The sequence below is a fragment of the Musa acuminata genome, chromosome BXJ1-6 (assembly GCF_036884655.1).
Source record: "Musa acuminata AAA Group cultivar baxijiao chromosome BXJ1-6, Cavendish_Baxijiao_AAA, whole genome shotgun sequence".
Lineage (NCBI taxonomy): Eukaryota > Viridiplantae > Streptophyta > Magnoliopsida > Zingiberales > Musaceae > Musa > Musa acuminata.
In genome coordinates, this window is record NC_088332.1 from 39,943,703 (window position 1) to 39,959,820 (window position 16,118).

A 16,118-nucleotide genomic window follows, 5' to 3' on the forward strand; every position below is an offset into this window, starting at 1 on the left:
TTCACTAATAATCCATCAAGAACGTTGCAAGTTCTTTCTTCCGCAGGATTTCAACACGTGTCGAACGGAACGGCATTCGGAATCCAAAGCCGCAAACTTCTGTGGCAATGGAAACTACGTGTCCGATTCGAGATAACGATTTGTACTCGATGAATTCGATCCCGTCTACGATTCGGAGACCAGAATCTCTCTATATATAAAGCCGCTCCGCTCCATGGTAGGAATTAATCCGAGTTCACAAAGTTGAAGTGCGACAAGAAGGCGAGGGCGACGATGGAGACTCCTCCTGATGATGGCCATGCCGATTGGGTTTTCAGGGCCTATCAAACGGAGGGGACTTCGGCGTCGCAGCCGTTATCGTCTCCGGTGGTGATAAACCTCGGCTACAGCGTGATGCAATTTCTTGAAGATCGATTCGTGGAGGAACCGCCCCGTGCCTACTACACCTTTGCGTTCACTCTCTGCGACTTCCTCAACCAAGCATCTCGCCGCCAGGCGATCTCCACCGTTCTCTCACGCACCGGCGCCTATGGTTATGACACCTGCTTCGCCGGGCGGTTGGAGAGACAACTCGTTGCCTTCTGCAATGATCCAGTCGAGACGGCTTTCAACTCGGGCAACGGGATCGAGATGATCGTCGACGTATTTTTGTCCGACTTCCCGAGCGATGAGGAACCCTCTTTGGACGTCGAATGCGTCGGCGAGGACGGGGATTTCGTCAGCATCCCGGCGTCGACAGATGCGGTGGAGGAGTTGGCGGTGGTGAAGTACGAGCGTAGAGGAGATATCAGAGAGGAGAGTTGCATCATCTGCTTCGAGGAGTTCGACGAGGGCGTGGCGGTGACGCGGACGCCATGCAAGCACGCCTTCCATGGCGACTGTCTCACTCGATGGTTGGAGAGCAGCCGTGTCTGTCCTCTCTGCAGACACGCCATGCCTGCTTCTGCTGATCCCTGAAATGCTTCTCCTCTTCTTGATCTCCCCGAGATTCAGAGACATCTTCTGTTTCCTGCTTCTGGACTGCATATTGTTACAGATGAAGAGAAAATAAGTGCTAGCGGATGCAGTCGATTCAAAAGGTAGATAATGGCGTTCGTGTTGTACATACATTGATGAGGACTTGAAGGAAATAATTGGTTCTTGAAATGCTCTACAGCTACCGACGAAGAAAGAGTCCTCTGTTCTATGCTTACCGAAAACATCCTTGTTTTCGGCAGATCAAACAAATTGAGTTGTGTGCCTTTCAAGTCAATTTTGGAACGAACAATAGAGTACTTAAGAATCCCTGATGGATTTAGGAAGGGTTTAATTTGGCATCTAACAGTGACTGGGCGTCGAAAGCGAGCAATCCATTAGATACGTAGCAAACTCTGGTTTCTCCTATATATGGCAATGGAAATTTCCGAATCTAAACTGCAACTTTATATGGCAATGGAAATTACGTGTCGAATTCTAATTAGGATTTCTTGCAACGTAATGCCATCCTATCTGGGATATGTCGAGGCTCATCGTTCTACCTAATTTGGATTATTAGAATCACTTAGAGAGAAGGATGAGAATATTTATTACAGGTTAAATTGTTAAAATGTACAGATCTAAAAGAGGACCGAGAGAAATAAGAAATCCAATGGTATCAAGATCATTAAATTCTGACTCATAATGAAAAAAAAAAGATGTAAATCTATTTACAAATCAGTCGCTTATAATTTATATAGTGATTGGTACATCTTTAAAATTATAGTGTATGATAATTTATTATTATTTATATATATTTTATTTTGTTTCCCTTTCATTCCTTATTTCTTCTTCTTGGTGTGCTCATGACTTACCTCTTGATTTCTCTATTTTATTCTCTTAGGTTAAAAATCAATTTGTTATGATCAATCACTATTTAATGGTCTATGGTCCTTTCTTTCTCTTTTTATTATTTTTATAATAAATTTCTCATCATCTACTGTCAATAAAAGAAATATAATTAGAAAATAAAAAAAATCTATGGTGATCTAAACACAACATTTACTTTATGAATCCTTATAACCTAATTTAATTGATAGAAAAATAATGACATGACCAACACTTCACTGATACTTTGGTGTTAAATAATCGATATCTTGATGCCACGTACCTAATATTTTTAACACATGTGTCTATTATAACGATGTTCCCTAGACGATACCGACTACTTCGTGCTTAATACATATTTTCTAGATTCGACACAAGAAATACAAAAAACTATCTCAAACATCAATATATGTCCCAAGCAAACGTTGTTACTAAGGAAGTAAAAGAGAATATAATTGATACAAGCCATACTACATGAAAGTAGTGGTCATGCATGAGATTTATAGTTTATCTTTCCATCGATTAAGGGGAATTACTCGAAAACATAAAGGTGTTGAAGCAAATGATCAAAAGGGATGAGAAAGTGACGATAGGTTTAGAGGGACAAGAACATAAAATCAAGCATTGATTAGAATAGAGGTGGAGTTAGAGGAGTGTCATAGTGCCTTAGGGACAAATCTACTAAAAGCGAAGAAAGGAATGTAGATATGAGATGACAGATAATAGGGTCATGAGTATGACAACGTTATGATACCATAAAGGTAGGACTATCATTGAGTTATCGATTCCTTACTCTCATGAAGGGAGAGCACTTTATCATAAAAGAGACCACGGAGGTAAAGAATACAAAGTCAAACTCTTAAGTACTGAGATAAGGCTAACGAGCAAAGACTAAAAGACTTTGCAAAACTAGTGTCAACCGGCTTCTTATCTAAATAGTTGAAAGTGAGGGACTTCGGGTCAATACAGGAGGGCTCGACTAAGGAATGAAGAAGTTAGTATATAGTGTTATACTTTTTCTATTCAAAATAGTCGACAATAGAAATGATAGAGAAGAAGGTATAATTTCAGATATGACAAACTATTAGAGACTTGCTCCAAGTCGAGGTAAAATTTTATTTTTTTCAATAAAACTTCATACATTCCAAAAGTTTAATGGCAATGAGAAGGTAAATTATAATAGCTAATACAATTCAAGGAGTGTAATCACTTATGATGCTTCAAAAGTATGAGTAAAAAGTAAACGAATGCTAGTAATCAAATCAATATATGAAGTACAATCCTCGATGAGGTGGGCGAAGTCAAATAACTTTTACCTTATCAACTCTTAAAAAAATAGGCGAAAATGATTCCCCTAGTTCTCTTATTTATCTTATAAAGGAGCTCTATCTATGTTTAAAGATCCTTCGAATAAAGTGAAAGATAATAGTTTTTAAAATCTAACCAATGATGATTGGTGCTATCGAGAGTAGACTATTCATTTTATTTCCTAACAAAATATCAATTACAAGTAAAAATGATACGAACCTACTTGAAAACGATAACTACAAAGAGAAATTAATGGGCATATTTTGTGAAGGAAAGACCTCAAAAATTTTAAAGTCTGTGAGATAATGTTTATTAAAGCTCAAATAGGCATCCACCCAGTTAAAGCGATGTGAAACGTTTAAGAGACTAGTTCATAATAAGGAAGGTTTTTTTCCTTCATCCATCTATAAGAACTTATAATGATCAATATAACTTAGTCGATTCTACACTAGTGTTCGAGTCATTGGCAAGTTGAAGTAACATGACAGATTAAAGTTCGACTACTCAATAACAACGATGGAGAGTAGTTAGGAGTCAAGAGGTGTATTGCAATTGGAGTAGAAGATTAAAGATTTAGCAAAAGTTAGAAGATGTAGCATCTGTAAAGACTTCAACTAGAACGTTAAAAGAATAAGTGGAAGAGAATGTTACAGATAAAGTTGTAAATAGAGTGTTCGATATAATGCTCATGCATGTCTGTGTCTTTTATTTTTGTTCATGCTTTGTGTAGCATATAACCGACTTATAGTAGGTTTGGTAGCCCCATTTTTATTGGCTTTTGTGGTCGTTTCAAGCTTGTAAATGTAGGTTGTGGGCAATTATCGTGTAGAGATAAAATTATCCAGAAATAAACCATCCAAGCAATCTTTTTGGGAGGGTTTTCTAGTCCCATGGAGTGGTGCAGAGTGTCAACTTGCACAACACCCATGAGCTACCTCGATGGCATATGGCTGGAAGAGCCTTTGGGATAGTATTTAAGGCTAGTTCATTATCTTATTTCATAGTAATATCACATGGGGACTTGTGGGGACTTTTAACCATGACCAATCACCTTGGACCCTTTGTCGAGTGACCGGTCAGAGTTTGCAAAGTCTATATTTGTCATTCCTATTACCTATTAGGTGTTTGTTGAAATAATTACTTATGAATACCAAGTTAAATAGTTTCTCTAACCTATCTTCTTTTTTGCAGGTCCTCAAGGGACCATAAGAACTTTCGAAGAAGCTAACTTTTTGCGGATGGACACGCAAAGGTGTCGTATGAGTTAAGTAAGACCAGTTAAATCATTAATAGCCTATTGTCCACTTATTGTCATTGCTCGGCATCCACGATGAAGAAGAGAGGAAGAGAGGATGAACTATTGGGAAGGAGAGGAAAAGACGAAGGGGAAAGATGGAGCAATGGGAGAGGAGAGGAGAAGAGCGAGATAATGTGATGGTGATAACAACCAAGGGAGAGGGACGGAGGAGAAGGGGTAGTTTGAATTAAAATGAGATAATCATTTGAAAAAATCTAAAATATAAGTATTTTTTTTAAAAAAAATCATCCTTATATCTTTAAATAAAATAATAAAAATTAATTCAATATATTACTATCGAGCTATATAATAAAATATTAAAATATTAAAAAATTAATTCTACATTTTGCTGTCGAGCTATATTTTGGATGTCAATGCTTGATTGGTTTTAGGGAGGAATTAATTTGGCGTCTAGTAGTGAATGGCTTCAGTCAACACGGAGCAGGAAAGAGTTGACTTAATACATCTGACGTCACTAATAATCCATCAAGAACGAAGCAAGTTCGTTCTAACGTAGGGTTTGAACACGTGTCAAATGCAACTGCTTTCGGAGTCCAAGCCGCAAACTTATATGGCAACGGAAACTACGCGTCGGATTGTATTTAGGATTTGTACTCGATGAATTCGATCCCGTGTCGGATTCGGAGACCAGAATCTCTCTCTCTATATAAAGCCGCTTCATGGTAGGAATTATGCCGAGTTCACACGGTTGAAGTGCGACAAGAAGGCGATGGCGACGATGGAGACGACTCCTCTCCATGGCCATGCCGATTGGGTTCTCAGGGCCTATCAAACTGAGGGGACGCCGGCATCGGCTCCGGTGGTGATCAAACTCGGCTATACCGTGATTGACATTGTCGAAGGTCGAGTCGTGGAGGAACCCCCCGTGCCTACCACACCTTTGTCTTCACTCTCGGCGACTTCCTCCACCAAGCATCTCGCCGCCGGGCGATCTCGACCGTTCTCTTACGCGCCGGTATCTATGGTTATGACATCTGCTTCGCCGGGTGGATGGAGAGACAACTCATTGCCTTCTGCAATGATCCAGTCGAGATGGCTTTGAACTCGGGCAACGGGATCGAGATGATCGTGGACGTACCTCTAGGGGTTAAGAGTGCGTTTGAGTAGCATCTTAGCAATTGAGAGATTAAGGTTTTTCTCTCAATCTCCCTAATCCTCTAATCCATCAATTTAGGTGTTCCTGTGAAAAGATAGGAAGAGAGGAGAAGGATCTAGTTTTCCTTGCAGATCCTTGCAGATTGATATTTCAGATCCGAAGATGAAGCGTTTGAAGATCAGATAAGATTTATTTTTCTGAACAACAAGAAAAGGTACGCATCGTAATATTGTCAGATCTAATTTATTTGATTTCAATCTTGGCATAAAAGTTTTTCCGAATTACAAACAACATGATTACAGATTTTATGCTAACAATTGGTATCAGAGCCAAGTTTTTGAGATCAAATATAGTAGATCTATTATTGTTCTTTACGATGCCTGAATGATTCGTCGGATATTATTGATCTGTTTTCTTTCTATATGATTTGATCTATTATTGTTTACGAGCATTATATAATTTTATGTTTGATCGATGAATTTACTGTTTATTATCATCGATGTTATTGAGATAATCATCTCTGTTGATCGTTGTCGACGAAGGGCCGTGTACCACCCCGTAGTCGCGCATCACGGTCGTGCGCGGGCAGAGGTTCGCTTGCGAGCGATGGCGGCACCACGGGCATCTCGCACCGCCTGTGAACGTGGTGACTATGGAAGGACGATGGCCGCATATGGCGGCAGCCGCAGCTCCCATGAAAAGAGGGCAGCGGCCGCGCCAAGGCTGCGGCCAAGCGTGGGCAGGAACCGCGACAGTCGCGCGCAGTGGCAGCGGTCGTGCATGGGCACATGCGGCACAGGCAGCGCCGCGGCATGGCAACCGCGCACCGGCGGCGACCGCGCGTGGGTAGGCCGTGCACAGGCGGCGGCCAAGCGCGGGCACGAACCGCCGCAGCGGTCGCTCGTGGGCAAAGGCAGCCCCCCCGCGGCGGTAGCGACCGCGTGCTGGCAACAGTCGCGGCCAGTCGTGCGTGCCGTCCGCAGGCAGGAAAGGCCGCAGCGGCCACGCGCGAGCAGCGGCAGCGCCGCAGCGGCCGCGCGCGAGCAGAGTAGCGGCAGCGTCGCAACGGCCGCGCGCAAGCGGCGGCAGCGCCGCACGTCGCAACGGCCGCGCCGCACGCGTAGGCGGCAAGGCAGATTAGGGTTTTGGCATAATTATAGTTTTGACCTCGAGGTTAGGGTTTTTACAAAATTATAATTATGCCCTTTGCAAATTTCGTAATTCCAGTTTATGTTTTGTCAACATATTTACAGTTTTACCCTCGAGTCTAATTTTGCCAAATTATAGTTCTACCCTTTGTGAATTTCTTAATTTCAGTTTATATTCTCATATATTTATAATTTTATTCTTATGAAATTGAGAATTTTAAGTTATATTCTCAATTATAAAATTGATAAATATGATTTATTATAATTATGATTGAATTTAATCATGATTATATTTTGGTTATTTGATTGGATTTAATTTTTGATTTAAAAAAATATAAATTATGGTTATTTTATAGTTTTCTCATATGAATTATTGATTATACATGTGATAAATAAAATCCAGTTATTGTTCTTGGATATTTATTTAGTTATTCATATGTATATATTTGAAATTGTGAAATAATATTTACCTTTCACATGAAGGCAATGAAGACATGATTTATATGTTATCATGATTATCATATGAGTTTTCTTTTGCTGATTAAAGTTCAATAATTATTATGATTATTCTATTATTAAACTACTTAGCATTAATGTTCAATAATTATTATGGTTATTTTATTATTGAAACTGCTTAGTATTAATGTTCAATAATTATTATGGTTGTTATTCTATTATTGAACTGCTTAGCATAAATTAAAGAAATTTGATGAATATTATTTGTAATTCATTTCCTTAAGTTTTATCTGACTTGTAGTTGCCAAAGTGGTCTTGGATATAAACTTTTGTGATATGAATTACAATAAAGGTCTTATCATTTATAGGACATTTTAGATTGTATTTTATATTTTTGTATTAGTCTTGCAGCCACCAAAATGACCTGGACCGATAATTTATAAAATACATTATGAAATTAGTCCTAAATAATATTAAATAAAAATAATATTCATAATGACAGTATAAATCAGGATAAAGAAATTTAGTGAATATTATTTGTAATTTATCTTCCTAAGTTTTATCTGACCGGTAGCTACCAAAGTAGCCTGGGATGATAGGCTTATGGGATATGAATTACAATAAAGTTCATATCATTCATGGGATATTTTAGACTGTATTTTATCTTTTTGTATTGGTCCTATAGCCACCAAAGTGACCTGGACCAATAATCTATAAAATATATTATGGAATTAATCCTAAATGACATTAAATAAAATAATATTCACGATGACACATATAATTATGAGATTTAGATAATCCCAAAGGAGAATCTATTTCAAATAATTATGTGATGGGGTAGGATGATACTGTTTTGGATATTCTTGTAGTTTAGGGTTGTATACCCAAAGGTAACAACACTATTCTACAAGAATGGTATAAGTCCTCCATAAGTGTTTTTGAGTGAACACTAGATATGTCAATATTTCACCCAAAGGTGAAATATAGATGATATCAATAGTTCATCATATTTTGAAAACTCAAAGCATTAATGTTATATTATTACTGTGGTACTTCCTTTGTTGTGTTTCTGTAAATGTCCCTATATTTTCTGAAATAAATGATTTGAGCATATACAAGTTGTATTGAGTGAGTGAGACCTTAATCAGATTAATTGAACAGAATATAATATTAATTACTGAAAGTTTCGTGAAATAAATAATTGAGGTGACTGATAAAGAAAGGTATAAAAGACTCAATTTTATGATACTTAGACTTCAGTACAGTTTACAACTAGCGCATGAGAATATCTTAGGATCAATTTAAATTATCTGATAAGTCATTAGTTAACACCTTACTATGATAGTATTTGAGGAATTTAAGATTATATCCTCAAAATAAATGATAAAGCTGTAAGCTCAAGACTCATAATATTTTGAGTACTACTCAAGGAGTAGGTAACACTAAAATAAGGATGAAGCATAATTCCAACTGAGTTTATAATTATTATATAAACTCATAAAAGAATATCTTTACAATAAAATGTTACTTTTGTAGCAAATAAAGTTATGTGAAGAAGAAATATACTATAAGATTTGATTTGAAATGAAAAAGGTATAATTATAACCTTTGTATAGTTCAAATCAAATATTACGGATATTATTGATGGATTAATTTAATGCTTTATTATATGTTATCAATAATAGATATTTTTATAAAAAGAAAAATGAAGAGGGATAAAATCAAAAGAGAATGAGATATTTATCAATGTAGGGAATCATCTTAAAGTGAAAGCTATATTAGTTTGTATTTATCGTTTATATCTAAAGATGATTCAATTTGATAAATTTTGAGAATCCATGTTCTTATAATTCTGGGAATTTAAGTTCTTTACCTAGAATTGTTATAATATTATTTCCCTTTTGATGGTTGTAAACTTATGGTGATTAAAAAAAAATTAACCTTTGAATTATGTATAATTGTCTATGCAGAATTAATATGAATCATAGGTTTACAATGATCCTATAATTAAATATTGAAGTGAAATGTAGTTTTATAAACTCCTTGAGGTTATGTTTATCACTTTATGATTTTGTCTCATTAAAGAGAGACATTTTATCATCATATAAATAATCTGTTGAGATATGATTATATATATATCTAATTCATGTAAAGTCTATGACTATTTACACTCTTGAAGTGTATATAAATGAAGTTGATAGACAATTAGATAGAAAAGTCAAGATCATCATATCTGACACGGGTGATAAATTTTATGGTATTTATGATGAACCCAATTCTTTTGTTAGATTCTTAGAAAAATAAGGTATATGATTTACCAGATGTGTTACAGCAGAATATGATTGCTGAAAGATATCATCATACCTTATAGATATGGTTAGGAGCATGATAGATTATTTTTTTTGTACTCAAATCAATGTGAGAGGAAGCTTCAAGGACAAATATGTATATCTTGAATGGTGTTCCTAGTAAGTAAATTACATGACTTCTTTTAAGTTATGAAATGATAGGAAACATGACTTAAGATATTTACATATTTGAGATTGTCCTATAGAGATAAGGATCTTCAACTCACATAAAAGAAAATTAGATTTAATAATTATTTCTGAATATTTTATTATCTATTTAGAAAAGTTTAAAAGGGGTACATATCTTGTTGCTTTAATCATAGTACGAAGACAATTAAATCTGGTAACATAAGATTCCTATAAAATAGCAAATCAGTGATAGTGAAAATCTCGAAATTTAATTTTGATATAAAGGAGATACAAGTTAATACTCCTTTATTATTCGAGAGATTGTTGTTACTCAAATCATTAAATGATTTGATGAAAGTAAACAACAAAATAACATTATTAAACCCCCACATTATATTGATATTGCTATTAATGGTCTTGTAGAACAACCATAATTGATAACTTTGAGAATATCTCAAAGGGGAAGGAATCATGTTATTTATGGTTATTATGTTGTATATCTATAAGAATTATATTATAGGAATCAGAATGGATCCCTTATTTTTGTCACGGGTCATGAAAAATAATGATTCTGAAAAGTAATATGATGCAATAAAAGAAGAGTTAAAATTAATAACCAGAATGGTGTCTGATAAATTTATCGAATTGTCCAATAATTGTAAAAGAGTCTATTATATACATATGACTCAAAGGCCAATGTCGAACGATATAATGGTCAGACTTGTGGTTAAAAGTTTTACTCATAAAGAATGTATCGATCATAACGAGATTTTTAATGAACTCGTTAAGAATCATCATGACATTAATGATTCATTATGAGTTTGAGTCATATCATAATGATATGAAAATATTTTTAATATCTAGCTTTATATGGGTTACTCTAAATGATTTACAAAGAAAATGAAAGAAATATAAAGTTTGGTATGCAAATTCAGGAATCCATTTATGACTTTAAATAAGCTTCAAGGTAATGATATATAAAGGTTCTTGATATCATTATTTCATATTTAAGGTAAATACTATTAATTAGTATTTATATTAGTGGGAGCAAGTTTATTATATTGGTCCTATGGATAATATTTTGTCTGACCTATAGTGATCTTGATTTATTATACTAAATCAAGAATTTGTCACTAAAAGTTTTAATATGGTTGATATGAATAAGACATCTTATATTATTAACATTGAGTAATTCAAGGATAGACCTCAATGATTATGAAGATTGTCTTAGAAAGGATATATCAACCGAGTCTTGAAAAGATTTTAATATACAGCTTTGTTCAGTCAATCATAAAAGCAAAGTTTTAGTCAATAGTAAATACTTGAAGATGACTTGAAAAGAATCAGATAAAGAAAATATTCTTTGTATATGCGCAGTTGGAAGTCTATGCCCAAGCTTGTATTAAAAAAAAAGATATCAGTTTTTATAATTAAAATATTGGGTATATATTGAAGTCACCCAGAAGTAAAAACATTAAAGGACTAAAAAGAAAGTAATAAGATATTCGAAAGGGACAAAAGATTATATGCTCACATGTATGAAATTATATCAGCTTGAAATTATGGTATTTTTCATATGTTGATTATATAAATTACCTCGATAATAGGAAGTCCACCTTACGGTTAATATCTATGTAATTAGAGAGGCAATTTATTATTATTAATAATAGAAGTTGATTTTGTAGCATGCTTTAAGGCCACTAATCAAATTTGTGACTGCAAACTTTTTATCTCAGGACTTGGTGTGGTCAGGCTCAATTACTAAGTCGTTGAAGATATTTTATGACATTGCAGTAGTTTTCTTCTCTAAGAATGACAAGTACTATTGCATCTATATGCATTATGGTATAAAGTACTTGATGGTTAGAGAAGATGAGTCCAGAAACATCTAATGTCAATTAATTACTTGAGTTCCACTGTATTGATTGTTGATCCATTCACTTAGGACTTATAGTCTAAAGTATTTTGAAAGAACATGTTCTTATGATTGGGTTTGTGAGCAACCCATAAAAGATATGGTGATGCATGTTTGAGTGGATACTATAATTGACATTCTTACTTACGTACTTAAAGTTATTTGTTTTTGCTATCCTGATCACAATTATGTATGTACATATTATGGTTGAATGTGATGACAGGATTGTCTTGACAAGACAAATTATAGGGGTCATTTTGGACTACATTAGGAAAGACTAATAGTATTATGGTACATAGAAGGAAGTGTGACATCGATGGCATACAACCGCTATGACTCATAATATTAGTCAGACTTAATGTAGTATTATTATTGTTATTGGACTTATTGGCCTATTTTCTAAAAATTCACAGTGTGTATATAGTTTTTGTAAAATTTCAGAATCCAATTGAGTCAAATTGTTTTAAATAAATTTTATTTATTTATTTTTATTTTAAATCCTTTTATATCTTACTGATTAATGAGCCAAATGGGAGAATGTAAGATTATGTGGCCCTATTTAATTAAGTAAGATATATTATAATTATGATTGGATTCTAATTATGGTTATTGGCCAATAGAAAAGAAGTCCATGTTAAAGTAGGATTCCTTAGGAGATAACCTTGATGGGAGGAACTCTCCTAATAACTTATCCTAGACCCTCAGCTCTCGCCTATAACCTCTAGGGGCTAAGGGGGCATCTGATAGACAGGGGGTTAAGAGTACGTTTGAGTAGCATCTCAGCAATTGAGAGATTAAGGTTTTTCTCTCAATCTCCCTCTCCCCTAATCCCCTAATCCATCAATTTAGGTGTTCCTGTGAAAAGATAGGAAGAGAGGAGAAGGATCTAGTTTTCCTTGCAGATCCTTGCAGATTAATATTTCAGATCCGAAGATGAAGCGTTTGAAGATTAGATAAGATTTATTTTTTCTGAACAACAAGAAAAGGTACGCATCGTAATATTATCAGATCTAATTTATTTGATTTCAATCTTGGCATAAAAGTTTTTCCGCATTACAGACAGCATGATTACAGATTTTATGCTAACACTTTTGGCCCACTTACCGATCGATGAGGAACCTTCTTGGGACGTCGAAGGCGTTGGCGAGGACGGGGATTTCGGCGGCATCCCGGCGTCGACGGACGCGGTGAAGGAGCTGGCGGTGGTGAAGTACGAGCGTGGCGGAGATGTCAGAGAGGAGAGTTGCATCATCTGCTTCGATGAGTTCGACGAGGGCATGGAGGTGACGCGGATGCCATGCAAGCACGCCTTCCATGGCGGCTGTCTCACTCGATGGTTGGAGAGCAGCCATGTGTGTCCTCTCTGCAGACACGCCATACCTGCTTCTGCTGATCCCTGAAATGCTTCTCCTCTTCTTGATCTCCCCGAGATTCAGAGACATCTTCTGTTTCCTGCCTCTGGACTGCATATTGCTACAGATGAAGAGAAAATAAGTGCCAGCGGATGCAGTCGATTCGAATGGTAGATAATTGCTTTGGTGTTGTACATACATTGATGAGGACATGAAAATAAAACGCTATACAATCCCATCTGGTGATCTTTCTTGTTTCGCTCTACTACTCTGTTTGTGTTGTGCTTGTTAGAGCTCTCTGTTTGTGGCAGAGATCTCTCTGTTCTATGCTTACTGCAAGCATCCTCTGTTTATGGCAGATCAAACAATTGTAGTTATGTGTCGTTCAATTTCGATTGGGAGAGCAAGAGAGTAATTATGGGTCCAATTTCAACCTGTTTTGACCCAATTCAGTAACTTGACATTGCTCGAATTTAGCATAATTGTGAACCCTAATTTAACTTCAAGAAAAATTTCAAAATAACATTCATTTTTTTTCTGATATAACACCGAGTCTTTCGGAGAGTCATTTATTCTTCCGGTGTATTAACATTCTTTTGGCATCTCAGTTGATCCTCTAGTGTATCATCATATCTTTAGATATCTCAATTTATCCTTCTTCAACATTTCATATGATGTTCGATTTTTCAGCATAACATCAAGAACCTTTATCACAAGCCCTTGACACCACTTTTAATCTTCTAGCATAACATCTAAACCTTTCGTATCTTTTATCAAAATACCCTTATATAATTTTGTTTACTATAAGATTAATTTTTAAAACTTTTTAATTAATTTCATCATCAAAATTTTATATTTAACATTAAAGGTCAATATTCCACGTATCAACTATTACCAACATTTTGATTTTATTAAGATGATTTTTTTTAAATAATTAAAAAATCATAAATATTTAGGAAAATATGTAAGAAATACCATAATAATCACAAGGGAGGGGAGGATTTGATCTTGGCAGTTATTTGATTGCAAAACCTCAATGGCGAAGTTTACATCATAAATTGACCAATAAGATTGATATATATTTTATTTTTAACTTAAAATTTTGATTTTAAATTCTTTTAGTAAGCTTTCAAATTTGCAAGATATATCTTAGGTAATGTTTTATAAAATACTCATATTTTAGATATTTTCTAAACAGTTACTCTCATTTTATTTTTTTTAGATATTTTCAAACCACGCTTCATTGTCGCTATCACCTTCATCGTCGCTCTATCACAAATAAAGTCATAAATAAGGTATTTGATATGATGTAATACTCGTATATGTTCGTGATTTTATTCATGTTTTATATAGCATGTAGATAACTTATAATAGGTTTGGTAACCTCATTTTGGTTAGCTTTTATGGTAATTTTAGGCTTGTAAATGTAAGTTATGTGTCATTATCACGTATAGGTAAAACTGTCCAGTAATAAACTATCTAAGTAGTTATTTTATGGATTTTCTTGCTCGATATAGTAGTGCAATGTGTCAACCAACATAACATCCAAGAGCTACCTAGGTGGCACATGGCTAGATAGGCTTTTGGGTAGTGTTCAAGGCTCCTTCGCTACCTTATTCTACTATAATGTCATGTGGGTACTTATGAGGATTTTTACTCACAACAAACCACCTTGGACCTTTTGTCACATGACCATTCGGAGTTTGCAAAATTTATGTTTGTAATATACATCGTCTTCGCTTAATATTTTTTTATATGCTATTAATATTCCTTAATCTATTTAAAATCATGCTTACCCATCTGATGAAGGCTTTAACAAAATATTTTTTGATAATAGAGAAATAAAAAGAGAAGAAAGAAATAACGATATAAATAAATGGATAACTACGATACTCATTTTAAGACAAAGAAATGAATTCCAAAGAAAAAAACCGCATCTTCTCATGTGTTGCATGTGGACATTAGAAAAATAAATATGATATCATTACTCACATAAATAATGTAAGAAAAGTACATTGTTCACTATATTCTTATGGTCTCCATTATAATGTTCTTTTTTATTTATAGGCCTAAATTTAAGAATAAAAAGAAAAATATAATTATATCAAATCAAATATATGATAAGTTCCACTTGATAAAGGTAATAATCTTTCACTTGATTTAACAAATAATCTTTCTTTCTTAATGACATTATTTTTTGGTATATTTTCATCTTTGTAGAGATGAATTTTCAATATTTTTAGTCAATATTTGTAGTATTCGATTAAGATCGAATCTGATTGAGAATTGACTCATTTGCTTTAATATCAACATTAAATTGGATTTAGAAAGCGTTTAGATTTGGAATCCGAGGCGTAAATTTAAGTGGCAATAGAATCCACGCGTCCAGTGCTAATTACGATTACTCCCCCACGGCAACGCTATCCTATTTGGGACTGAGACGGCTATAAAGCCGCTCCGTGGAAAACCCGAGAGCACACGGTGGAAGCGCGAGAAGAAGGCGACGATGGAGTTTCGTTTCAGTTCTGCTTCTTGGGATTTCAAGGCTACGGTGACGGGCCGGACGCGGGCGTCGCAATTACATAGACAATTGGCTCCTGTGATGATCAAGCTACGCTACCCCGTGATGACCCAGCAGGGACCGCGCTACCGCCACCGTTACTTTGCGTTCACCGTCGCCCAGTTTATCCACCAAAGATCTCGCCAACACGCGATCTTCTCCCTTCTCTGCAACGTACGCACCCACGATCCTAGTTTCCTCTATATTCCGCGCTCGGAGCTAGATCTCGTTGCCTTCTCCCATTCTCCAGTTGTGTCGGTTTTTTGTTCTGGCCGTGGGATCGAGATTGATAAGGTATATGTTAGGTCCAAGACATGTCACAACCGATGTCACGCCGCGTCACAACCGAGTCAGCAAGGGGAGCACAACCACGCGCTAAGTCAGAATCCGTACAGAGGCGTTGTTTGGCATGTCCCGTCCCGGAAGCTCTGGACGGCGCCGTCTGGTGCCGCCCCTCGCGTCCCGGGACGACGGCCGTACAAAAGTACCGTCTCATCCCTCGAGGATCAGTCGTCACGTCAAACCCACGTGCGATCGACCCTCGTACAATAATATAAAAGCCCCTGGCCGGCATCCGGCTAAGGAGGGAGAGGACACAAAAGAAGAGAAAAACAACTACTGACTTGCTCGTCAGAGGGGCCAAAGT

General features: G+C 35.8%; 2 protein-coding genes across 2 annotated transcripts; both read left to right on the top strand.

The window, feature by feature from the left end:
- Positions 1-244: 244 nt before the first annotated feature.
- LOC135677830 (E3 ubiquitin-protein ligase RING1-like) lies at positions 245-1,090 on the top strand. The gene has a single exon (XM_065190239.1). It carries the CDS (start codon positions 274-276, stop codon positions 955-957), a length of 684 nt encoding a protein of 227 aa, XP_065046311.1. The 5' UTR covers positions 245-273; the 3' UTR covers positions 958-1,090.
- Positions 1,091-6,170: 5,080 nt separating this feature from the next.
- Positions 6,171-12,960, top strand: LOC135677532 (uncharacterized). The gene is made up of 2 exons (XM_065189892.1): positions 6,171-6,684; positions 12,620-12,960. Exons 1-2 carry the CDS (start codon positions 6,171-6,173, stop codon positions 12,958-12,960), a joined length of 855 nt encoding a protein of 284 aa, XP_065045964.1.
- The last annotated feature ends 3,158 nt before the right edge of the window (positions 12,961-16,118 follow it).

Bases quoted from the DNA above. Each gene is read 5' to 3' on its own strand.
- LOC135677830 (XM_065190239.1), top strand. From the start codon at position 274: ATGGAGACTCCTCCTGATGATGGCCATGCCGATTGGGTTTTCAGGGCC.
- LOC135677532 (XM_065189892.1), top strand. From the start codon at position 6,171: ATGGCGGCACCACGGGCATCTCGCACCGCCTGTGAACGTGGTGACTAT. The intron at 6,685-12,619 runs GTAGGCGGCAAG...TCCGCATTACAG, and splicing joins GCAACGGCCGCGCCGCACGC to ACAGCATGATTACAGATTTT.